A 24,199-nucleotide genomic window follows, 5' to 3' on the forward strand; every position below is an offset into this window, starting at 1 on the left:
GTCTTCAAATCCGACTGATGGACGAACAAACAAGCCCGGGATTGAAAGAACTTACAGGGATGAATAAAGACGTACCAAGTTCCTGTATCAAACTGGTGTATTTATTTCCACAAACTCTTGGTGGGGTAGTACCACTACCTAAAATGTCAAATGCAGCACAAAGTACACATTTCCAACCATATTTTGGGATATCTTTACAGTTATTGAGTCTTGCCATGGCAGACCATAATGGCTCTTACTGAATCAGATCTCATCAAGTAAGACTATGTTGAAAAGAACCTGGTGCCAAAAGACAGTTTTACCAAACCATGACATTTAAGAATTTCCGTGAGAGCACACACAAACACACACGTAAAATGAAACCACCACACGTCCAGAAGCTTATCCCCTTGGATTCAGATGGGACCCTTGACAGAAAAGACCAAGCCTGGGCTTGAACTAATGACCTACTGATGCAATAGAGTCAGCTACTGCAATAACCACCGAAAAAAAGCATTATTTATCAACCAATAAGGATTAGAATGATGTAATAATCATCAAAAGACTAACTTGATGTCACGGGGGGAGCTAGTAGTAAATGAAAATGGACCAATGCCCTTGCAGGAACAGAAGATGCGTTGGGTAAAATCATAGCAGGAGACAAGTGATAAATAGGACACACATTTTTGGCTGGATAACTAATAGCTTTTTTGTCCAGCACAGAACAGAATACAAGTTTCTTCTGCTGAACAAACAAAATCACCAATAAATTGCGCAGATTCCCTGAAAAGGGGACCCTTCCTAGGTAAAGCAAATCCCAAATTATTCTTGTTCAGTTCCAAAATGCAAGACCCATGCCCACTGGGTTAGCAGTACAGTATAGCCAAGATTTGCAAACATCTTAACGTGGTCTCGCACAATTCATTTGAGAGATCCTACATCTAGTCATGTGCACAGATGTGGTGTCTGTTTAAACTCGCTGGAAAGCAGTTACTAAAATGGAAAATTTAAAAGTCAAAGCACTTCATTTGTTTGTGCATATTGCAAGCAGGCATTGGTTATTTTTTTATCAAGGTTATCTAGTAACAGACAGGTATACGGTAAGCACCATCTGCCTAGTAACCAGACCTCAGAATATCATAGTATTCATCTCCTAAAACACATCCCTGTTGAAATACACGGACAATAAATCAATCTGTAGGTGAAGGTATATACACTGTAGCACCTAAGATTATAACTAACAATATATTTAAAATTGTGAGCTATACAATCAATGTTGTTGCTCATGAACACATTACAAACATTGTAATGAATGATATCAAAGCAATGCAGAGGGTTTGAGAGCAGCAGCTTTATTATAAACTCTACTAGCTTCCAAAGATGTAGGTCACCCACAGCAGAACATTGAAATGAAGCACAGCCTTTATTATGAATCCCAGAACTGGGGGTTTAATCCATCCCAACCCCTCCACATAGGGTAAATGATTTTGCAGAGGAACACTAGTGTGAAATGGCTTACATTTCTGCAAGATTAAACACAATATTTAGAGGATGAAAATACTTTTAGCCCTTGATATCACCAACCCGTGTGTTAGCAAAATTTTACTGATAATAATAAAATCCTTCCATCAAACTGAAATCTGCAAGTGAAAAAAAAACTAAAACAAAGCCTTCTTTGGAAGGAAGTGACTTCACAGTAATCCATCTTTATTTATTTTTTTTGCTGCACCATGCTGTGCTTTACAAACTTTCCAAATGGGTTGTAAATGTTTTCTGATGGTAAAGAAAGAAAAAGCCTCTCATTCCCCCCCCCCCGGCTGCAGCTTTTGTCTTCAGTGTGCTACACCAACCCAGACTGGATTTGTTAATGATTGACTTTAGCAGGGCCTCCTTCTACAGACAGCACTGTGTGTTTTGCCTTGAGGCGATAGCGGAGAAATCACTGCTTCTTACAGGATCATAAATAGGGGGTTGCAAAAGGCCATGTGATAGCGGGGCCTGATATTCCGATATATTTTTATATCAGGCAGCAAGGACCTGTTATGACATTCAAAATCAGCTGAACATTTCTGAAGGCGTACTCTTGTTTCATGTTTTGTTTTCCTTCCATCTCATATCTTGCAAAAAAAAAAAAAAAAAAAAAAAAAGAAAATATAAAATGATTTAAAAATCACTTCAATAACTTAAATCATGTGTAATTAAAAATGATACAAAAGCTTGTGTGGCCAAAATGTTTGATACATTTAATAAACTTTGGCACCACCACATTTGAAAATTGATTTAACAATTACACAGCAAATAGGCTTATGTGAAAAAAGAGCCTGAATCCGTACACACCCGTTTTGCAGTCAACAGAATAGCACAGAAGTGTAGTCAGCTGTTTATGCACAGGATGCATTGGTAAACAAGATAGATAGATAGATAATATTATATATATATATATTATATATATATATATATATATATATATATATATATATATATATATATATATATATATATATATATATATATATATATATATATACACACACACACACATATATACACACACACACAGAATCAAAATCCTGCCAGTTGACCACAGCTACCAGCTCCAGTGCAGGTGCAAGTGTTTTGCTGCTGTTGTGTTTTTGACCCTGCGCTAACTGAAAAGGAAGCGCATGACATTATAATCCTTGGAGGCTCTCTGGTTTAGCACACTAGCTAAACAAAATGGTCAGCTTCAGGGAAAGTTCTCCCATCTGGTATTGTTTTCCAGAGCCCCTGCCTCACACCCCTCCCAAGTTGATTGGCATCTGTTCTCCTCCCCCCTCCCATCTTACAGACATCAACCAAACAGTAACACACTGACCACAACACCCAGCGGGAGGAGTTTTCAAGTCAAACGCTGCAGTTAACATGAATAAAGCATCAGCCCATGTTTATGATGCTGCTGCATCCATGCAACATGCAACAAAGGTCAACAATGGAATTCTGCTGTCCACAATCATAAGAATCATCATTTTCCGCGATGAAGATTTTCAATGAATTTTTAAGGGCTGGGAACCCCCACTGTGCCAGCGTCTCCAAGGGCTTGATGGTGACGGATTGAACATGATTGACAGCGACTTCCAAACTGTCAAATCTAATGCTTAAAATAACCCCCCCCCCCACCACCACACACACACACACAAAACCCGCCTCCACCACTAAAGTGACAGTGGGCTTATTTTCTATGTATCGCTTTTTATCCTTTCATCTGAGGAACAAAAGCACTCCATACTTAAATTTGTTTCAGTCACAATTTTATTTATTTGAACATTTTATGAATGGGTTAATTTTTCAATTGCATCCTTAATACACATATGCTTTACATTTCATTAACATTAAAATAAAAAAAAAATGGCTGCTGTCTTAACGCCGATACAAAAGGATCATTTAGTACAGCAATGCTGAAAAGGAACAGCCAGTCCCACAGAAGGAGGAGCATCAGAATGTGACCCCGGATAACCACTGTACTGCGATTACCACAACACTGACCCCAGCCATCGAGAAACCTCTTAAAAGCATCTGAAACAAGCAACCGGAAACCAGGCATCCCACCCTGCTAGCTACTTAATGCTTCCCTGCTGGAGTCCCTATTGCATCGTTATAGAAATATATCTGTTCAGCAACAACTGTAATGGTATACATACAATGAACAGCAATTTACTAGGCGAGAACATACAATAAATACCACCAGACTGTGAATTACAAGGTTTCGATCACATCAGGGTTCCTGAAACGCTGTGCACCACGAGAGCTAAGCTATGGAGAACAAGCTGGACTCTTGTTACTATCCATTTCTTCTCTTTATAGCGTCATGGCTGGTTCAGTACAACAGACCGAGGTTTTCTTCATAATGAAGCACTGAAGGGATCATTTTGTGAATGTATTTCTGCTGCTCTTTACTGTAAATTACAACTTTCAGCTGTGGCTTTACACTGAAATGTGTTAATTCTGTGTTTGACTGCGGCTTATTGCAGCAAATAAACTCTCAGTATTTGTACACTTGTGTGGGCATCTCTTTGCAAATCTTTGTGCGCATCCAATGTAATCAAAAATGGGCACCAGATTAAAGACACAAACCACAAAAATAAATAAAAAGGGAAGGTACAAAAGTGATTAGGATTGACGAAGCTACATTCAATCTCAAAGGGCTTTATCCTCGCTACAGCACCTGTTCAGCAACTACTCAAACTACTGTCCACTGCTAATTATCTCATTAAGATCTATTTATATGTGGTAACATCTTATTATAGGCCTAGTGCTGGCGTCTGCAATTCAGCAAGTACACTGGGGTCAATATTTTCTTCTCATAAAACCCCATACAGAATTGGATTACATGAATCAAGGTTTGCCTTTACTGTGGGGCAGAGACCAATTGCCACCTCCATAAGGACTCGGGACTATGGTTTACCATATTTGTAGCTGCTTAAATACACCTATTGAAAATCAGGTTATACTGTTGCAGAATATTTATCCAGCTCCAAGTCTTTTGACCGTGACATACTGTACATTACAAGGCTACAGAAGCAAGTCTCATTCACCCTGCACGGACACTCGGGATTAACACTTCGTACAGCAAACCTCTGCCAGATTAAACAAACTACATCCTCAGATACAGTGACTGCCATTCGAGGGATTCAGGGAGAATTGATCTATTGGAGTACCGTTTTAGGAACGATACGAAACGATCGCAATCATGAATTTAACTAGACGAAGTGCAGTTTTGGAGTGGGACATCATATATAAAATCAAATACAAATTAAGCAGGTAGTTTTTCAGTCCATTCTTGACAAAGCATTTACACCTGGAGGACAGCCTGGTGCTTGGGATTATGAAGCCAGGTAGTTTACAGTACTTGCAGCCACTGGAATTGCAAGAGGCTTTTGGTCATTACAGCCAGTCAATTAGTGGAAAAGAGTGTGCCTTATTAAACTCTGTTTTACATTTGAACTGCTGTGGGCCAATGGTTAATCAATGCACCAATTATTTGATCAATGCATGCCGTAGTACACGGTTAGTGTTCCACTGCCTCAGACCGACTGGGACTTAAGTCACAGCCCACACATTTTAGTATAAAATGTAAGCGCGTACCAAAAAAAAAATAATTAAATCTCAGTTCCTTTAAGTCATGCTCTGTGGTGTGCCAGCTGGTATTCAGTTTTAATTGGACCTGCATTACAACAGTGGGTCAGGCAAAAGTCAACTGGTATTTTAAAAATCGAGAGTCAGTCAGAGGGAGGGAGTCGATTCAGAGTAATTTTGCTGCTCCAAAATCATTAAAAACAGTAGAAGTGAGAAATGATAGAATTGGAATGCCATCATGAAATGTAAATCTCAGGTTTAGCGGGGAAAGGGGGCTCATACTGAAATGAAAACACCATGCTGTGTTCGGACCTATTGTTACTTGGCTGCGAACATGGGATCAATTAGTGCTGGATCGCACCGGATCTGACTGGCGAGAAATAGTCCGGAAAACCACACAACAAACCTATACAATAAAATAAAACACTTTCCTATTCCATGAATTGAACGACAAGTGTACTTTAATTATATATTTGTGGATGTGAAAATTACTATAGTTTGTTTGTAACCCACAAAGCAAAACGTCAAAAAACTAACACTCTTACCATCAATAGTGTCGTCACTGCTGTTCATCAGATTAGTCTGCCCGCCACTGAAGATTGTTCAAACATGGCTAGCTAAAGGTCAGCATGCAGCTACTGACACCAACAATAAGGCACGAAACCCACAAGCAGATTAGAACATAAAGCATATATGGATGCTAGTGAAGAAGAATGCTTCCTTAAGGGCAGCAGTGTGGAGTAGTGGTTAGGGCTCTGGACTCGTGACCGGAGGGTTGTGGGTTCAATCCCCAGTGGGGGACACTGCTGTTGTACCCTTGAGCAAGGTACTTTACCTAGATTGCTCCAGTAAAAACCCAACTGTATAAATGGGGAATTGTATGTAAAATAATGTGATATCTGTATAATGTGAAATAATGTATAATGTGATGTCTTGTAACAATTGTAAGTCACCCTGGATAAGGGCGTCTGCTAAGAAATAAATTAAAAAAATGATACGATCCAGTGCCTTTTTAAATTTACAAATGAACCTCTACTGGTAACAATCCGTCAATTAAAAATGCACACATACACAAAATAGTGCTGGTCGGAACATGTTTTTTTGTTCATGTTTGAAGTTCAAACTAATATTAGGTTATTTTTCAAATTATGTTATTAACCAACTATAATCTTAAATAAAAAAAAAAACATTTCCAGCTGAGTCTCAATGACTGCTCAACTTCTTTTTTTTTTTTTTTTACTGTTTATATTACCAGCTGAACACAGCTGCTTTGAACTCTCAAAACAAGCTGTTTAAAAGTAACAGGGTGTGATAACAATCTATTTGGAATAGTTGCGGTTTCACTGCATTAGGAGTTTGTATTACGCTGGTACGTTATTTTAATTGTTCTAATTTTTCAAAATCAGCTATGTTCATGTTTGAATACTTGTCCGTTTTCATAGCCCTTAAGTTTTCCAAACCTTAAAAAAAAAAGAGAAATGGGTTTGTAAACTGGCAAGGTGTACTAAAACAGTGTCCGATTTCAACACATATGTAGAAGTCTGTCCAGTCAAGTACGGCCTGACTAATGGAAACAAGCATTCCCCACTTTACTCATTAGTGGCCCTGGATGCTCATTTTGTATATTCAATACACAAAGAAATAGGAAAGTTAAAAGGTCAAGGGGGACTTGGGTCAATAACCCTGCATCAGGACCTTTCAACAATGCATTCACATGTGAAGGTCACCAACAACATCCAGCTATGCTTGGTATTGGTGGATACCAATGTATGTTACATATGCAAACATCTCTCCCACCTCCCCTCAATTCCAAGTCCCACCAGTTTTAGGACTAGTTTGTAGTGGCAAAGACCAGATATTCTAGCACAGTTCAGTTTGTCAACACTGGCCATGCAGGACTGTTACAGTACACTATTGTTACAGGACCCATTATTCTTTGATACAGTAGTTAAATGGAGTGGTGCATTTAAGTGCACGGTGCCCACAGCAGGATTAAAAGGAAGGATAGTGTCTATGAAAGACAGCTCTAGGATTTTTTTATTCCTCATTACCAATGTAGAATAAATTGAAACAATTCCCGTTACTATGGATTGTAAGTTTTGCAATATAGACACACACAAATTCCTGGAAGCAACTCCTCCATTATTCTGCACGACAAATATTTTTGTAGCTGAATACCAGCAATTCTGCAGACAGAAGCACCAGCTTTAGTTGTAAGAGACCAGCTGGAGAGCCGCAGCCTCTTGAAATAATGAAATGCCAAACCAACCCCTACATCTTCTCCAGTCTCACAGGTCACCTGCCAGATTAAGAGGACTGTTGCTATGGCAACCATATCTTGCAATTGCAAGCAGAACGTTCCCTATTTTAACCCTGCCTTGGTTTCTAATGAAAAAATACATAAATAATAATAATAATAATAATAATAATAATAATAATAATAATAATAATAATAGCAACAGGATAGATGGAACACAACTACAAACTGTGGTAATATCTTGCTTGTTTTTCTTTCAAGATTATTTTAAAAGGGATGCTTCACAGCATTTTCTTGTTATGTTTGGCAGTTCCAGTGGCAAGATAGTTAAGAATGAACAAGAAACAAAAAAACCAAAAGATGCAATAAATATATATTAATCCCAGTTATCCGGAAATAACTGTTTAAGTATCCCTCATTTTCCTAATTGCGTATACTGGGTTTGATTGCAGCTACACAGCTGGACTGAGTTTGAACTAGAACAGGTGAAATCAATACAGTAGGTACTGGACCAGGAAGCAGCTAGTCTTTGAAACAACTCTCATTCCAATTTAAAAGTAGGACACAAATACATAACCAAAAGATCATCAACAGCAGGAAAAGGCAGACTAATTCTATGAGAAGAGGCTTACTCAAACTGTCTGTAACAAGCACTGTTTTCAAGCATTGTTTAAAATGTGCTGCAAGTAAAAATCAGTAGGTTCATCTACATAACCGGGCAAAAAAAACCCAGTTTGCTAAAAGTAATTCGAAACAGGTGTGAAAGGAAGTGTCTGAATTCTGCTCGTCTCATACATGCATTTTGTTTTGCCTACTGGTTTGCTGTTTAGAACAGGCAGTGCCTCTGCTTCTAGAGCTTATCAGCGAGCTGCACACAACGCAAATTTGACAAAAGTGCCAGCTGTTATTATGCAAGGTACACAGATATGGAATATCTGAGATATCGCCCAACGGATTCTCAAAAGAGCAAACTTAATACACCGATGACAAGCGGCCTGGCAGGATTGAACTCTTTCTTCCCTTTGTGGTCAGGTTGTATCCTGCCAATGTAAGCTTCGCAGAGAAATTTGAAATGCAGCCACTCTCCAGTTTAATCTGGTATAGAAATGCCTCATTTAAAAAACTTGGGGATTCCAGCCAAGACGGACAAAGACAACCGATTGTAAAGCTACTCCTGTGTTAAATTAGGAATTTATTGACAATTAAATTAGGAGGTAACTAAAAAAGGGGTACAGTCATTCACAGAAATCCCACCCTGGAGACACCAGATCTCAGTCTTACACCCAGTGAGTGCTAATGATCAGAGGATTTTTACCATGGCAATTCCCACCAGCTATAGTGATGTGTGTGATAAAGCCACTGCACCACGGCTCAGTGACGTTTTCCTACTGATGTGAACTGAGATAGCACACTGGTTATACAATGTGCCCTGAAAACATGTTACATGAACACCACAGCCTGAACAGGGAGACTCCTCTGACCAAACAAGTCAAGGGTAGTCATATAAAACCTACTTTAGCGTCCTTGTTACAACCCGAGCTCCCTATAAAGCTGGAACTTCTTTCTGAGCGCAACACAAAAGTATCACCAAGATGATGGTTTATCAAGACGACATGTAGAGTTCAACACAACTACGGCAAGTTTTAAACATTTTTTTTTTCCTGCTTATGCTTGGGGAGGTCTGAAGTTAGTTAGGCACCTGTGTTTTTTTTTTTTTTTGTTTGTTTTTTTTTAAATCATAACTATTGAATTAAGTTTGTATTGGTCACAATGCTTTCCATTTTCAACACTGACATTTCAACAAAGACATTTCCTGAATGACCATATATGGGAGGTCATACATCCATGTGTTATGGTTACAGATTAAAAAAAAAAAAACGAAACCAGAAAATAATGTTGCTGGATTGAGGCCCCCAGGTCCCTGGTAGTCCGGTCTCCTGGACACAGGAAAGAATATTCCAACCCCTGCGGATTCCTCTCACCTTGCCAAGAAACAGAAAGTACACAAAATTCCTATATAAAATAAAGGAAATTCTTGAGATATCTTCCAAGTAAATGATCCAGACATGTCTTAAAGCCAATGCATGTCAAAACAAACATCAAGTACTATAAAACAGATATTATAGAATCATTATGATCTTTTGTCGTCCCCCCCCCCCAAAGACTGGTTACCCATTTAAGACTATAAAAACAGACACGTTTGGGAATTAAAATTAAATATATATGAAATACAAAAGTTCTATTTATTTATTAAAATCCACAGCACGAAATATTCCCCAGGACATACACATACATAGAGGACATCGCTAGAGTACTGCTAAGCCCACCCCCACCCCCCCCAAAGACTGGTTACCCATTTAAGACTATAAAAACAGACACGTTTGGGAATTAAAATTAAATATATATGAAATACAAAAGTTCTATTTATTTATTAAAATCCACAGCACGAAATATTCCCCAGGACATACACATACATAGAGGACATCGCTAGAGTACTGCTAAGCCCACCCCCACCCCCCCCAAAAAAAAATTGCTCTCCTCTTGCTCTCTTAGCAAAAACAAAACCAGATGACAGCTCTAGCACCGTGCAAGTAGGAGTGCATGTCAGCACGCTGGTATGAATGCATTGCGTGGGTAGCAGCACTCTGTAAACAGCCCTGTGTCAACTGCTCACACACCACCGGAGCGACAGGCTGGGACTCAAATTCCACACGTCCCCCAACCAGCTTTGTCGCAGCCCCCCTCCCTCCTTACCCTGAGCCACGGCCATCACTCCAGGCAATAACCAGATATGCAAATACAGAGCCTCCCATCCCTCCTCCTTCACCATCACCTCCCCTCCCCCAAACAAACACTGAGCTGCTATGCATCTGCTCCCTTTTTAGCAAGGCGATGGCATCTTTTGTTAGGCAGCTCGCAATGCTTGTCACACTATCAGATGTCAATTCAGATCAACAGACACACCCAGAACAAACAATTGAGACTTCAAATTATTGATTTGTTACATAAAGATATTGTTAATTCAAGCCTCAAATGTTGCTTGCCAAATCTTACTGTGGGCATTATATTTTGTTCACCAAAACAAATACTGCACAAGCACCCTTTGCAAGCCAGGATATTTCCTTTATATTTGGAGTAAATTGTACCTTATTTTTACTGTGCTTTAAAATAGGTGTTTTGAGGGATACACATTTGTGGGCAGTAATCAATTAACATTGATTGGCAATGTACACACATTAAAATAGTTCACTCTAACTATACAAAAACAGAATTCATTTAAAAACGACCAAAACTTTACAGTACTAGCCCTGTATAATGCCGCAGTCGAGAGCCAGAGTGTGCTATTTATTTGTGTTGAGCCTTATAACAAAAGTACAAGTGCTTGTAAAATATTAGTATATGCTATTAGGATACTTCACTAAGCCATAAGATATAAAGCAGCCTATGTAAAACCTGTCACTGTGTATTGGATGAACAGCTAAAAAACTAGCGTTATGAGATGGTGCAGGACAAGTGCTGTAAAACGAGACAACATTAAGCTTTCATGTTAATTGAATTACAAAGAAAATGTTGCATACAAGACGTGCTTACTGCATTTGCTGTCCTCCAAAGAGACCATAATGAGAAGCGTGTAATATGAACCATTTAACTGACTTGGTCTATTTTGTACTATGTGCTATACACTTTAAATGATCTGGCTGAAATAACAAAACGCTTACCTTTTAACCACTGAAAAATTTAAAGTAACAAGCATGCCTTAAAAGTTCCTTCGCTGTGAAGCAAGTATTGAGATCCCACTTTAATCATATGTTAAAAAACGTGAGTGCAAGGCTAAACTGGCTTCACCGAAGACAAAGTTAAAATAAGAGTCTGGAAAACGTTGTGGTCATTACACATTTACACTGAAACCAAGCGAGCACGTGTTGGTATTTGCAATTGTCATTAATAGATAAACCCAGTAAAATATGTGGTTTAATACGAGTCTATCATGGCCATGTTCGTTCTAGTGAGTAAGGGGATCTACACACCCACAGAAACCCCAATGTCAAGGACTGCAGAGTGGAGAGCTGGTGGCTGGCTGTATGCTCCTCCCATCCTGCTGTATCAGGTTTGAAGCTGGAAGCTTGGTGCAAACCTCACGATCATCAACTCCCCAGAATGAAACCAACCAGCCCTTCCCCCACACTGCTAACAGTCCAGCAGCAGCAGTGTCAGTTTTAAAGGGCCAGTGCTTATTAATTCTGCCATCATGTAATACTCTACTAGTCAAAGCTTTACTTCCTTACAAGTCAAAAAGGTGTAGGCTAAAGATGCTTCTTATTAAAACAAACAGAACAGAGACAAAGAAGATAGGGCACATTTGTCCCAATAGTTATAAAAGGTGGACAACCTGCATAATCATGTGTTAAAGCACAAAAGGGTTGGCTTGATTAAGCAGACTTTGGTGCTTCTTCACTTCACAGGAATTTCCCCCGAGTGTGTCAACTTGTGGAATGCTGTGGAGTTCATGCCAAGATCATGCACAGATCCACAGAGATTAGTGAGAGAAAAAAAAAAAAAGCTACCTGGGAATTTTTTATATTTATTATTAGTAGCATCAAAAATAAATTTAAGCATATTAAAAAAAAAAAAAAAATTCTGGCTTTGCTTTGCTTGCATGAGGGCTTACTGCTACAGCAAAGAGAAAAGGAAGATGGCAGTATCAAGGTTTTTTATTATTTTATTAGCAGCGTCTATGGCGGCCAATGTTCATTTTTAATAGACTCCTTTTAAATAAGCCTTCCCTCAAATTGAAAATAAAGGTATTCAGTCTTTAGTTTCAAGGGAAAATGTAAATGTTCCCCACCCCCTCCCCAATCATCATCCTTTGTTCAGAAGGACAGTGGGAAGATCCTGAACTGAAGGGTCTGCTTGCTTTGTGTTTACAAATTTGCCACTTAGCATTCTGCTGAATGAAGTGACCCCACCCTTACCCCAGACAGGGGTCAGCCAGCCAGCAGTAAAACGTCCTGCTTGGAAAAGACTAGAGACTCACAGCCACCGACACACACACGTCCCGCTGCTGACATTACACACGGTGAAGTCATTGGCAAGCAAACAATGAAACTACAATCCACAAACAAAATGAACATGGTGGGTGTTAGGTTTAATAAAGACTATTTTACTTTTATAAAACACAATAAAAAAAACAGAAGCAAAATAGAAACAGAACACCAATTCCTGAACTGTGGCATTTAGCTGCGAATTGGTTTGGCGGTGTTGTTTTTCACAGTCCCCTTGTGCCTTAATTCATCTCATGTCTACAGTACAAACGATTTAACACCCGATAGCCACCTCCAGCTTCAAACAGGCTCCGAGGGAAACGAGCAGCCACTGCTGTCCGATCCTGGGGACGGACATTCTTACTCTGTAAACAGCAACACTCTCCCATCGATTGGAGGAGACTTTCATTTCTAATAGGTATCAAACAAGATTAGAAAACACATTAAAATGTTTCTAAACTTCATAAAAAGGTTTTTGAAATTTCTCCAATGTATAGATTATACTGGAAGTGTACAGGTTTACCAGATAAAAAACAAAATGTTTCCAAACATAAAAATTCAAAATCTACCTGATCCAGGTACTACTCCCTATGGAATCCTACAGTGCATTCCATGTTGCACAAAAATAATGTTTCACAAAGACTATGCCGCTCAACAAGTATTAAACTTTATTAAAAAAAGAAACATTATTTTCCAGGACCAATTGGCTGCCATTGGAAAAAAGCTCAAATAAACCTCAAGAACATGCGTGATTGACACAGGTATAACCACAGTTTTTACTGCAAAGCACTTTTCAAAGACCATGCTAAATTTGGTGGTACCACGATAAAAAGACTGATCTTTTCAAAAGAGAGCGACATAAGGAGACTGTCTGCTTCTATTTTAAACCGTCAGAATTAGCATTCTGTAATTAAAACTCACATCCCCTTCTCTTAATAACCCAAACAGCGTGATTCAATAAGGTTGTGCCAACTATTTAATCTAATTGACTAATTACAGATTTTAATTTAGCCAGTTACTGAACAACTGCTGACAATTTGTTTTCATTAGGGACAGAACAGCATAAATATTTAGACTTCCACTGACAAGAGTCCTTTCTACATTCTCCAATACCAGAATTTGAATTCATTTCATGGGCTGCTTCATTTTGCCAAACAGAAGTTTATTAACCACCCATCTATTATACATATTCAAGAACATGAATAGGAATTCACAAGCAATCCAACATTAACACAAAAAAAGTCAAGAGGTGCTCTTTATAGGAACAGCCATATTTTAGATTTACGAACCAGACATGCTGTACACTTTACAGTTATATTATTCAAACTACACTTAACCCTTGACTTGATTTATCATCACGAATTTCCCCAACCTTTGCAAGAGATTCACCAGTACCAAGGCAGATAAATATTTTCATGTAATAACTTTTAAATGCCATGCAGTAATTTGTAGTGGAGCTAAAGAACGTGTAAAACAGCCTCAGCATCACCTGCATTTATAAATTATATGTTGTGATGTAAAAGACGACAAGCCAGTGGTCTATTGCAGTTACTTTTCTCCATTTGTTGGACAAACTTCTCAACCCAAAACACACACTGCAGTATTGAAAACGTCTTTTCAGCGCTACGTTGAAATGCTGAACTACAGTCATGAATTGGACAATTCTGAGATAACATGTCAGTTGTAATTCCCTGTCATGACCTGGGAGATGCGTAATGAAACCTGCAACAGAGCACCCTGTCACAAGAGCAACAGTGTAATACAAGCATGCTGTATAGGGCCATGCTGGGAAGCACGATAACTGTGATGGAGCCAACAGTGATAATGTACAAAGTGTGTAGACAATTCTATCTGCAACAAAGATGTTCAGCAATTACGGATCCAAAAAGAACTCAAGTTAGATTACTACTAAGCTCACAACTACCTATGATGGAAGAATTCAACGTTATCTATGAGGAGAACAAAAAACATCAACAGCAGATATGGCAACAAGGGAGCTGCAGTATTACTTTTCAAAATTCTCCTATCCACTTCATAATGCAGAACTTCGAAGCCCCTGAGTGTATGCATTTTAATTACTATAATACTATTATTCATTAGGTCACCTAATGAGCTTCCAATAAGTAAGTCCTGTTACAGAAGGGATTGCAGTCCTAGTACAGGAGATTAAAAGTAGCAATCTAGAGTTTACAGTTATTATTCCTCAATTTAAATGAAAAAGAAAAAAAATGTTCACCATATGCACAGCAGCTCCAAACTACTCTAATCTGGGCAGTTAAACGGCAGCACTGGAAGTAATGCATTCAGGAACTGCAGGTGCCAGTTTTAGTCCTTGACTCTCTTAAAGATAGAAGTGAGGTCGCCAGCTAATTAAAAAGTAATAAGGCAGGATGAGAAAGCTTTGGGGCTCAGTGATCAAGGATTAATATATTCAGTCATATGCTGTAAACCAGTGGCCAAAGCTATTTAAAGTGCTACTGGAACTCGGACTGAACTCTTACAGTGGAACAAAGTGGATCCTATCACTATTTGGAGTAATTCAGGAAAAGTTTAAACCTACATTATATCCACAGCTTCCATATAAAGACAGATTTCAACAGCTTGCTACGTTATGTACTGAAATACACAAGATTAGTTCACAGGCCGCTGTTTTAACTTTAATTTCAAGAAAAGTAATTGAGGCTAGAAATAAACCTATGAGAGACTGCTGCATGAACACAGAACTATGAAATTCATTAAAACAGCCTTTTAAAATGATCCATTATTCTTCAGTTTGGGCTTTGTGAAGACGGACTGTTTTGGTAAAAAATAATCAAATCTGAAGATAATAAAGGGTGTAACGATTCATCAAATAATCGATACATTGCAATCTTTTATAAAACGACCCGATCCACAATCCATGGATTTTGTATCTCGATACAACAATAAACATACATTATGTTTTCATTTGTAAACCGCCACATTGATCAGAAAGTGGTTAGTTGCATTATCCAATAGTTGAACGTAAAATGTACAGGAAGGGATTGAACTTCACTGCCTGCTTGTTTTGAGGGCGGAGACATTTTCAGGAAGTACACAGAAACAAAACATGACAATAACTTGTTTACAGCTTAGAAAAAAAAAACTAAGCCACTGTAAATCCCATGTATTTGACTTGGTTATAGAAGTATAGTTATATTAGAACACTTATTTTATCTTGTGTGTTTTAATATAATATTTTGCAACATTTATAAAAGAAACAAGTGGATATAAGCAGATACTATTTCATGAGCTTAATGTATGGTACATTTTACTTTCCTTTTTACAGTACTGATAATGGAATAAATCAAATATTTATTTTGAGAAAATAAGCGAGAGAAGTGTCCATTGTTGCTTATAAAGACCCTGAGAATAAACATGTCATCACTCAGGCGAAACAACGTTTTAAATTTGCCCAAACATCAATTTTTTCAACAAAACTTTCAAGTATCAAGGCCCCTCGGCTCATAGAATAACATGCATCTCCAAGCAGAATACAGAATACACACACCACATACATATACATATATATATATACACATATACACACACACACACATTATATATATTATATATATATATATATATATATATATATATATATATATATATATATATATATATATATATATATATATATACACATACACACACATATATAGTTTTAGAATGTTCCCCAGAGTGTTCTAAAAAAAAAAAAAACCCACCAATTCCAAGATGCTACTGTAGTGATTTTTTATAGGAAAAAAGAGTCACCACTAGCCAAAAAAAAATTAATTAAATTAAATAAAATTAAAAAGGTCCTGGGAGGGGGAAGCATCCCACTGAAAAACGGCAGCTCCTTTGTACAGTGGTCTCAACGCTATGCTTTATTGCGAGAGGTCGCGTGTTCGCGCCCGCCCTCCCTCCGCCTGTGTGTGGATTGCCTCGCCCTGTGTGATGAGCCTGCCTGCATTAAACAAGATTGCTACATTGATGTTAGAAGTGGACGCAGGAACCCTGGCATGCACTTGTCGGACTGTAGCCTGGTTAGCAAGTCCGGGGCGGATTTGAGGCTGGCAGGGGAGAGTGTAGCGTGAACGGGGGAAGGCAGCAGCAGGGCTGGTAGGTGACGTAATCACACACAGAGACATAAGCCCGATATACGCTCCTTGCAAAAAAGCTGGCTCTTTTGTACAGCGCTATCAGTGCAACGCTTTAGTGTGAGAGGTCCCGGGTTCGTGCCTCGACCTGTGTGATGCGCCTGTCTGCATTAACCGAGATTGCTACAATAGATAGACAGATAAACAGATAGATAGCTGCCATTTAGGAGCCTTTTTTTCTTTTTAAATCAGAGCTACCCAACCCTATAATTATTGCAAGATTTAAAATGTGTTACTCACGTAATCGTGAAAGGCTTTTGCTTCACTTGAGTGTTCGCAGGTATCTCTTCTTTCAGGAGCAGCACAATATAGGTCCCAAAATACACTGTCAGAAAAAGGATCAGGTTACTAATTATTACTTGTATGGTAACCAGCAACTGCACAACAATGTGCTTTGAGTCATTCGGATAGTTTTGAAAGAAAACATTGAAAGAACCATTATTATTAGTATTATTTATTACTAAAATGACACACATGGCAAACTTTAGTTCAAGCTACTATTACGACAGTCTCCTGTAGGCATCTTTGCAGCTCAAGAAATTGGTTTAAAAGTTGCCATTATCAGATTATAATACAAACAATCACTGTTATTAATAAGCCAGTTTAAAAAATGAAAATCAACATCATTGTAACAAGACACAAAGCTGTTGTTGGGTCAGCTGATCATTGTGTATTTAAACCCACTTTGTGTACAAGTCAGCATGGGTTTGGTGTTGTTTTCCCACAATAATGTATTTTGTTCTTCTCTGAAATAAAGCTAACTGCAGTGACATCAGGTAAACACTGGGCCACACCGATAGTCCCGAATCCAAATCCAAGCGAGACATGGATCCCACAACATACCACTAGGGTCAGGTCTGTAGTCCAAATAACAATTGCCTTAACACAGTGTTGGCTGTCTGACTGCTAGCGTTAATTCTCCAGCTCAGATTAGTGCGTTGCAGAACTCCCATCATTGTCTGCACTTAAATGTAACATGATAGGAAAACAAAAGTAAACGGCGGTTGCGTTTTTGCATGACCAGTAAGGCCAGCCATAGTAAACTCTCGTTATTACAACAACACTTAACTGCCTCGCACCACATGAGAACGCACTCCGCGGAGTAAGGAGCTGCCATCGCGGGCTTAACTGCTTCCACACCAGTGTGCAAAGCAAACGAGACAGTAGGCAAACAATAGTTTGCAACACTAAAAAACACAACAATAACAACTGTTTACATTCGTTAAGACACAACTTAATATAATACATTGGAGTCCAAGTGAAATATACATGACAATACTCACCACCACCAAGAATGTAAAAACCCAGGCGGCTCCCCTAGCGTGATATTTTTCTCCCATCTTATCTAGAAATACAGGCAACACACACACACAAATAATTAAGCGTGGATAGCTGCGTGTCAGAGTAAAAGAATGTTCTGTGAAACCAACCGGCAATAAATGGTAAAAGGTGATAAATTCAAAATGGAGGCCACGTAGGCTCTCTGAAAACAAAGGGTATCGCAAAAGTAATGGGGGTCAAGCATAACAAATAAAATACATTAATTAAAAAAATATATACATCAAATTACCTCTGATAAAAATGTCTGTGCTGATTTCTGTGCGCCTACGTGTAGTAAATATTCATATACATATAAAGCTAACCTGTGGAAATAAAGGAAAAGGAGTTTGGTTATTACATTGTATCCTGTACTTCCAATGCAGAAACAAACACAGAGATCAAAGTGCTGCAGATACAACATCAAACAAAGCAGTTACTGGTATCATCCACATTTACACAAGACGTACAATAAACATGAAGAACAGCGACTTAAACAGTAGGTACGCATTTTTATAATTATTAAAATAAACTTTATATATATATATATATATATATATATATATATATATATATATATATAATGAATAAAATGCACAAAATAAAACACCCACATAAAAACGACTGCTCAAATATTAACTTCAAAACGTACATATGTTGCATCAATCACAAACAAAGTCTTACCAGATGTAACGTTAATTTTTAAATACCTGCAGCAGGATAACTTACACACATATGCAACGTTTTAAAAAGAGCGTAACAAGGCAACACATTGTAGCTTGCAATGCGAAAACCGAAACTCGCGCTTCTTAAAGGCAATCTTTTAAAATGTTTCTTTACTTGTATTAGATTTTTTTTTGAAAAAAACAACATAATTTACGCAAAAGCAATGGTTTAACAATACCCGCGGACTATACCCCCTCTGTACTTTAAAATACAAATGTAAATATAGTAATAACTTTACATCCAGCGCTATTGGGTTCAAGCCCATCTTCGGCTCACAGCAGTAACAAGAAGCAAGAAATCTGAATGGAATGAAAACGGGTTTACATTCAATTGCCTGCAACAAGAAGAGAGGAAACGCGCTTGCAAAGAACCCCAGTGTGTCCCAAGAACGCCAACAACACAAATGCATTCAGCATTTAAAATCCAAAGAGGGCAGGGGGGAATCGAAGGGTAGAGAAGTCTTACTTTTCCCGAGCTTGCCCGTCCGAGGGCACCGACGAGCCTTTGCCTTTAGCGAACATGGTTTGCAGTGCAGAGCCGCTCGCTCTTTTTTTCCTCTATATCTTCTACTAGCTGTCAAAGCGTCAGCCCCGGCTTCGACCCCATCACACTGCAACCGCACTGCTCAACAGAGTCTGGTCACGCCAAGGAACAGGGGCGAGACCCGTTTTCCCCTGATTGGCAGACAGATTACCCAATCGGTTAGCGAGACAGCCGCGCGACCGACTTGCAGCATGCCAATCATTTACAGAAGCCAACCGGAGTCTTGCAAAATTCTGAAAGACTTTCGTTTTAGCAGGTTAGTTTAGTTATATTATTAGCCAAATTGCTTTTTAAAGCGCCACAGCGCAAAATTAGAAAAGCGATGTTTGGTATTTGCTGGGACTTGATTTATGTTTATTCTTTGACTTAGCACATTTAATAATTATTTTGCCGTGAAAATAACTGGTCACGGGTGGCATTTCGAAGGTACAGTAATATAATGTAAAAAAAAAGGAAGAATATTTATTATGCCTGATTATTCAAACCTAATCTGTTTTGTTAGTTTGATTGAGCAAATGGATATGCAGTGGTCTGGATAAATAATATAGGTAAAATGCATTTTAAAAAGGCAATTTTATGAAGCTAAAGAAACGCACAGAAGCGTATATTCTAATATGATGCTACTAATTATGAACTCCCTCGTTTGGATTCCTATGAAGGTTAATAATATTAAACTTTTTTTTTTGTAAAGACTGTAGGTTTAGCAGGACAACACAAGAAAAACTATGGGTTTGTTTATGGTTACTTTTACTAGTACATTTCTTGCGTCACTATAATAATACAATAACAACAGCAGAACAGTTTATATTATCCGTGTGTGTATTTTATTATTGTTGTGTTGTTTTTGTTAAAATATGTATTATTTTCTTTTAACAAAAATACGTGGAAGCAGCTTGAGAAACTATAAATCAGAAAATGACTATACTGGTTTGTCTATCAATGCCACGCTTAAAAAAGAGACTCTGTCTCTTTAAATAAAATAGGAAAAATAGACCTATCCTGATTGGTTGTTGGTTGGATTCACTTTAGGGGCGCCTTGAAACCGTCAGTTTTTTTTTTTTTTTGTAAATCTCGAGCTCTTCAAGTAAACAAGCAGCACGCCCTCCTTAGCTGGCAACTACTAAAGGACCAGGCCGTCAATTTCTGTACTTTTCACGCTTAAACAATGAAGTGGAAAAATACAGTTAACTCGGTCGCTTATTTCCATAAAATGAATGCTGATTGTGAAAACGAGAGATATACGTTTATAATTACAAACCAGTGACAGCAATAGCGTTTGTGTGACAGTACAGGGTATTGAAATTAGGACTGCAAAATGATTACAAAACATAATGCGATACACCAAGACAAAATAAATAAATGTAACAAAGAACATGCCTTTGGCACTGTGCTTCAAGAACACATTGATTCAGTGTGTTCTGTTTCTGTTACACAAAAGTGCACCGGGGAGCACATCGCATCAGCGCTAATGGGAGAGATTGATACTGGGTTGAGTGGGAGAGGGTGAAAATAAAACTAACTGGGGAAGACGTGGAAGCGCTGTCTTTTTTTACAGGGGCGTATGCCTTCATTTTTGTTAGACAAAGGTTTGCACTGTGGTGGATGGATATTGCTGTACCAAACTGACTCCCACTACACCAGCCTGCATGCTTTAAAGACAAATTACGTGACAACCCCAAAATGAGTCGTGTTTCCCGTGTCATTTGCATACTCCCCGCATACTGCAAATGAGAAGCTGAAGGTTAATGTCAGTTTAGCAATTGCCCGGTTTTAGACCGTAAGTAAAGGGACGGTTTCCAGCCAGGTGTTGTCTGTAATCTACTGCCATTTTGAATTAGAAGTTTACCTGCTGTGTTTCTCTTAATCTTTAATCGGTATTTCACTTTTATTGTTTAAATTTTACATTATTATTATTTTTGCACAGATGCTACAGGATTTGTAAAAACGAGGACGCGGATTTCTAAGTAAACGTACCATTAATACAATAGGCAAAATAAAAATTTGCCTACAGAAATATGCAAAAAGGTTGTAAAAACTGTGTTATAAATGTTATGTTACTGCATTTGGAGATGCTTTATGAAAATTGTTTTCAAATAAAATGTGTCACAAGAGAATATCTTTTATTCCTATGATATTTATATTTGAATTTGTAATATCGTCGCTATTCAAATGTAATTCCTATATATCTTTTGGACCGAAGATAGAAACTATATATATATATATATATATATATATATATATATATATATATATATAGGGAAAGAGTGTTTGAAAACAAACAGTGGAGGGACTTCACACGGTTTTGATGCCGTTGCTATTCTTGTTGAATTCACTCCAGTTAAGTTGGAGATTCCTTGACTTTCAGTAGTTTGAAACTCCCCAAAACACCTCAAGAAAAGCAGCAGCAAAAATCCGAAGCCGTACTTCAGCGGTAGAAAACCAACGCTTGTACCGACAGACTTGAGAATTGCAAACGTAATACCGATCCACAAAAAGGGAGACAAAACTGAACCAGGTAACTACAGATCAATAAGCCTGACTTCTATTATATGTAAACTTATGGAAACTATAATAAGATCCAAAATATAAAATTACCTATATGGTAACAGTATCCTGGGAGACAGTCAGCATGGTTTTAGGAAAGGGAGATCGTGTCTAACTAACCTGCTTGATTTTGTTAAGGATGCAACATCGACAACGGATAATTGCAAAGCATATGACATGGTTTATTTAGATTTCCAGAAAGCTTTTGACAAAGTCCCGCATAAAAGATTAATCCGCAAACTGAAAGCAGTAGGGATTCAAGGAAATGCATGCACATGGATTAGGGAGTGGTTAACATGTAGAAAACAGAAAGTACTGATTAGAGGAGAAACCTCAAAATGGAGTGAGGTAACCAGTGGTGTACCACAGGGATCAGTATTAGGTCCTCTGCTCTTCCTAATCTACATTAATGACTTAGATTCCGGTATAGTAAGCAAACTTGTTAAATTTGCAGAGGACACAAAAATAGGAGGAGTGGCAAAAACTGTTGCAGCAGCAAAGGTCATTCAAAATGACTTGACAGCATTCAGAACTGGGCAGACACATGGCAAATGACATTTAATAGAGAAAAGTGTAAAGTACTGCACGCAGGCAATAAAATGTGCATTATAAATATCATATGGGAAATACTGAAATTAAAGAAGGAATCTATGAAAAAAACCTTTATGTTGACTCAGAAATGTCTTCATCTAGACAATGTGGGGAAGCTATAAAAAAGGCAAACAAGATGCTTGGATATATTGTGAGAAGTGTTGAATTTAAATCAAGGGAAGTAGTGTTAAAACTTTACAATGCATTAGTAAGACCTCATTTAGAATATTGTGTTCAGTTCTGGTCACCTTGTTACAAAAAGGATATTGCTGCTCTAGAAAGAGTGCAAAGAAGAGCGACCAGAATTATCCCAGGTTTAAAAGGCATGTCGTATGCAGACAGGCTAAAAGCATTGAATCTATTCAGTCTTGAACAAAGAAGACTACGTGGTGATCTGATTCAAGCATTCAAAATTGTAAAAGTTATTGATAATGTCGACCCAGGAGACTTTTTCGACTTGAAAAAAGAAACAAGGACCAGGGGTCACAAATGGAGATTAGATAAAGGGGCAATCAGAACAGAAAATAGGAGGCACTTTTTTTACAAAGAGAATTGTGAGGGTCTGGAACCAACTCCCCAGTAATATTGTTGAAGTTAACACCCTGGGATCCTTCAAGAAGCTGCTTGATGAGATTCTGGGATCAATAAGCTACTAATAACCAAACGAGCAAGATGGGCCGAATGGCCTCCTCTCGTTTGTAAACTTTCTTATGTTCTTATGTTCTTACATGGTAGACGTTTACTACGATAAGGGATGGCTTTGCAATTCCTTATTATAGCAACATCGTGGGGCAAATTCAATACTTATTGCAAGCCATCCTTTGCAAGGTAATACCTGTACTGTACTAGGCATTTCCAAGGTTATACTGTACCAGGCATTTATGTTTTACTGTTGCTCCAAACTCTGTGCTCTCCCATGGAGCATAGAGCACCCATAGTGCTACTCCACTTGGCCAAATGGGGTTCACATTGTACCCAATTCTAATTTAAACTAAAATAAACTGAACAAATAGGGTCACAATGAAATCATAGTGCTTGGTTTCATGCTGTTTTATGGCTTTTATGGAGTGATTTGTTCTGTCGTAAGAATTTATAAGTTGGACTATTAGCATCACTAATGTTCTCAAAAGCAAGGGGTTGCTTGGTTGAACCAAATCCTTGTGTGCTGAACCCCTGTACGCATCTGCATCACGATAAGCGGCAGGTAAAAATCAAAGAGCAGTTCTTGTCATAACCTATTAATATCCCAGAAATACTGCAAAATCGTTTCCTGTTTGTACTCCAAAGCCATACTGATACATGCTAAAAAAATATAAATTAGCAGTTATGTTGCTTTATAAATATATGCAAATAGTACCTTTCTTATCTTCATTTTGTACCTGTATTCAAACAACAGCTGAGAGCCTGCACACTTCCTCCATTCGTCAACCTTTTATCGCCTTTATGTTTTCAAATACACACAGCAATGCCATAAACTGCAAGGAATTGCAGATGAGAGCTACGGAAACTTTAGGACAGTAGGGCCCCAGTGCTAGCTTGAAATAAAAATCACAAAATGAACAAAGGCTGAGGTGCAATATTTATTTTGATAAGATTAACAATTCAGTGATAATACATCAAAATAAAACTGAGCCAGATTTGCTCTGATCGTTGTAATAATTCATGTTCCCCAAACCCCCTCTGCAAGCTATAAGGTAATTGAATAAACCCCCAAGGGTTTGCACCAGTGCAAAGCATTTTTTTTTAAACTGAAAGAAAGAGCAATGCTGCTGTACACAGGCTTTGTGCAAGTAACCCATTTTCTGATTTCCAAGCCTGCAGATCATCTCTGCAATAATGAACATTATTCTCTTTTATTTTTTACAAAATATCCATGCAAAAAAAAGAAATGCTATTCATTGTAGATTACAGCACCAATTTATCAATTT

At 38.1% G+C, this 24,199-nt stretch overlaps 1 protein-coding gene across 9 annotated transcripts in view; it reads right to left on the reverse strand.

The window, feature by feature from the left end:
* The window catches only part of LOC117417266 (single-stranded DNA-binding protein 3), a 44,006-nt gene extending 24,684 nt beyond the window's left edge, over positions 1 to 19,322 (reverse strand). Inside the window, exons 1-4 of one of the 9 annotated variants that reach the window (XM_034924886.2) lie at positions 19,059 to 19,322; positions 18,121 to 18,193; positions 17,834 to 17,895; positions 16,791 to 16,875 (exon numbers count right to left, since the gene is read on the reverse strand). In XM_034924886.2, the coding sequence (XP_034780777.1) occupies positions 16,791 to 16,875; positions 17,834 to 17,895; positions 18,121 to 18,193; positions 19,059 to 19,114 (276 nt within the window). In that variant the 5' untranslated portion in view covers positions 19,115 to 19,322. Of the gene's footprint in view, positions 1 to 16,790; positions 16,876 to 17,833; positions 17,896 to 18,120; positions 18,194 to 18,917; positions 19,025 to 19,058 lie in introns of those variants that run through there. The other 8 variants (XM_034029261.3, XM_034029262.3, XM_034029266.2 and 5 more) reach the window with 8 other exon arrangements.
* Positions 19,323 to 24,199: the final 4,877 nt, after the last annotated feature.

The sequence above is a fragment of the Acipenser ruthenus genome, chromosome 12 (genome assembly GCF_902713425.1).
Source record: "Acipenser ruthenus chromosome 12, fAciRut3.2 maternal haplotype, whole genome shotgun sequence".
Taxonomy (NCBI): domain Eukaryota; kingdom Metazoa; phylum Chordata; class Actinopteri; order Acipenseriformes; family Acipenseridae; genus Acipenser; species Acipenser ruthenus.